This window comes from Limulus polyphemus, unplaced genomic scaffold (genome assembly GCF_000517525.1).
Source record: "Limulus polyphemus unplaced genomic scaffold, Limulus_polyphemus-2.1.2 Scaffold5390, whole genome shotgun sequence".
NCBI lineage: Eukaryota > Metazoa > Arthropoda > Merostomata > Xiphosura > Limulidae > Limulus > Limulus polyphemus.
The window spans coordinates 29,564-32,202 of NW_013671000.1; the positions used below are offsets into that span (position 1 = coordinate 29,564).

A 2,639-nucleotide genomic window follows, 5' to 3' on the forward strand; every position below is an offset into this window, starting at 1 on the left:
GATGCTACCAAAGCAATACTTAACATTTAGTATCATTAAAAAAAACAGTTACTTAATATGTATGGTGATTTGATGCTACCAAAGCAATACTTAACATTTAGTATCATTAAAAAAAACAGTTACTTAATATGTATGGTGATTTGATGCTACCAAAGCTATACTAGTTTATCACAACAACACTTGGCTTCATGTCTAAATGGATTTAATGCTACAAAAACAGTGCATGTATAAGCACTTTGGTATAACAAGAACATTTGGTTCAATGTGTAAGCTTCAAGCTTCAATTTTATATGTGGCACAGAAAGCTTTCAGCCCATAACGAGCCAAAACACAACACATATATTCAGACTTCTAAAATTATAAGCTCTGTAAATAATATACAAAAATTTACATTAGACATATGTATAGATAACTTATTTCTAATAAACACCAATTATCTATATCTAGATTTGGTCTCTACAACGAAAAGCACAGGTCCAGATGATTATACAGATCAAGTATTCATACTGTATTTTAAAATGTTGAACTCGTTGTAACATACTGTTTGTATCTTACTCTATAATTGTAGTTTATTTGGTGCTACATCAGCTTCTTGGCTTAGTTATTATGTTCTAACACAAAATGTTATTACCATTTGTGCACGTGTGAAACACAAGTAAGCACTTGTTGACACAATGCCAGCTGGAGGAATCAAGGTTTAGTTACGTAACGATGATAAAAGTGGCCTCTATTAATCGACCACAACTGTATTCCGTACTACAACAGGATGTCACAAAATTGCATTTCAATCCTCATTCACGATACTTAATTATTAACATGAACACAATAAAATTAAGACTTCTAATCATGAAGCTTTTTTTGTATGCCGTCTGCTTACCATAAACTCATGAAGTGAAGACTACTTAAACATACTAATATAAAAAATTAAGGGATCTTCTACAAAACTTGAAAACCTACAACCACAGGTTTAAACATGAAATGGCACCAAACATAATGAATACAAAATAATAACAATGAACTCATAGCTGTTCGTATTACAAACTCTTGTTGGATATAAAAAAATTATTTTAAATCCACAGCTGATCTCAATTTGTCAGACTAATGCAAAAAATTAGTTTTTCATATAATACCAAGAAATAATATAATTTTTATCTAAGTGGAAAACTAGATTTAATATACATATTAACTTTAGTTTTAAAACTTATATTTGTAATAACAGAAAATGTTCAAAATGCATCGTGTCACCTCTTAATATACAAAGATCTTATTGGTTGTATTATACATACCTTAATATTGTCTGCCCAACGAGGACTGTTATTGTGATATAAAACTAGAGACTGATACTCAGTAACATTCTCGTGGCCAGCACCTGGACTAATACTTTTCTGCAAACAATTATATGTTTTAATATATACAGAAAGACACACAAGAAATCTCATAAAACAAAAGTTACGCTTACGACACTTTCATCACCAAGTACAGTGTTTCCCAAAGTGGGAGCCGTGGCCCCTCTTGGGGTTGCCAAAAACAAAGATGCTGAATTAATTTTAATTCTAAGTAAACAATAAGCCAATGAAAAACATGTTTACTTATTAATGAAATGATACAGTATGTCAAAAGGAGATGTTATTGTTTTTAAACGTTAATGGAGAAGTCTGAAAACAAAAAATATTTATCTTCACTCTGGACTTTCAACCTTTTCAGAAACATGTGCAATAATACTTATGTACAAATGGATGTCAGGGAAAACAAAGAACTAGGTTTGGTACACACAACTTGTACACGTGAGGAGTTAATAAAACAAAGAAACTAGGTTTTGGTACACACAACTTGTACACCCGAGGAGTTAATAAAACAAAGAAACTAGGTTTTGGTACACACAACTTGTACACGTGAGGAGTTAATAAAACAAAGAAACTAGGTTTTGGTACACACAAATTGTACACGCGAGGAGTTAATAAAACAAAGAAACTAGGTTTTGGTACACACAACTTGTACACCCGAGGAGTTAATAAAACAAAGAAACTAGGTTTTGGTACACACAACTTGTACACCCGAGGAGTTAATAAAACAAAGAAACTAGGTTTTGGTACACACAACTTGTACACCCGAGGAGATAATAAAACAAAGAAACTAGGTTTTGGTACACACAACTTGTACACCGGAGGAGTTAATAAAACAAAGAAACTAGGTTTTGGTACACACAACTTGTACACCTGAGGATATAATAAAACAAAGTAACTAGGTTTTAGTACACACAACTTATACACCCAAGAAGTTAACAAAACAAAGAAACTTGGTTTTGGTACACACAATTTGTACACCCGAGGAGTTAATAAAACAAATAAACTAGGTTTTGGTACACACAACTTGTACACCCGAAGAATTAATAAAACAAAGTAACTAGGTTTTGGTACACACAACTTGTACACCCAAGGAGTTAATAAAACAAATAAACTAGGTTTTGGTACACACAACTTGTACACCCGAGGAGTTAATAAAACAAAGACACTAGGTTTTGGTACACACAACTTGTACACCCAAGAAGTTAATAAAACAAAGAAACTAGGTTTTGGTACACACAACTTGTACACCCGAGGAGATAATAAAACAAAGAAACTAGGTTTTGGTACACACAA

General features: G+C 32.2%; 1 protein-coding gene across 1 annotated transcript in view; it reads right to left on the bottom strand.

Moving 5' to 3' along the window:
• The window catches only part of LOC106472508 (dedicator of cytokinesis protein 3-like), a 58,729-nt gene that overhangs the window by 28,833 nt on the left and 27,257 nt on the right, over positions 1-2,639 (bottom strand). Inside the window, 1 exon segment of the mRNA XM_013933164.2 lies at positions 1,287-1,385. Within this exon segment, the coding sequence (XP_013788618.2) occupies positions 1,287-1,385 (99 nt within the window).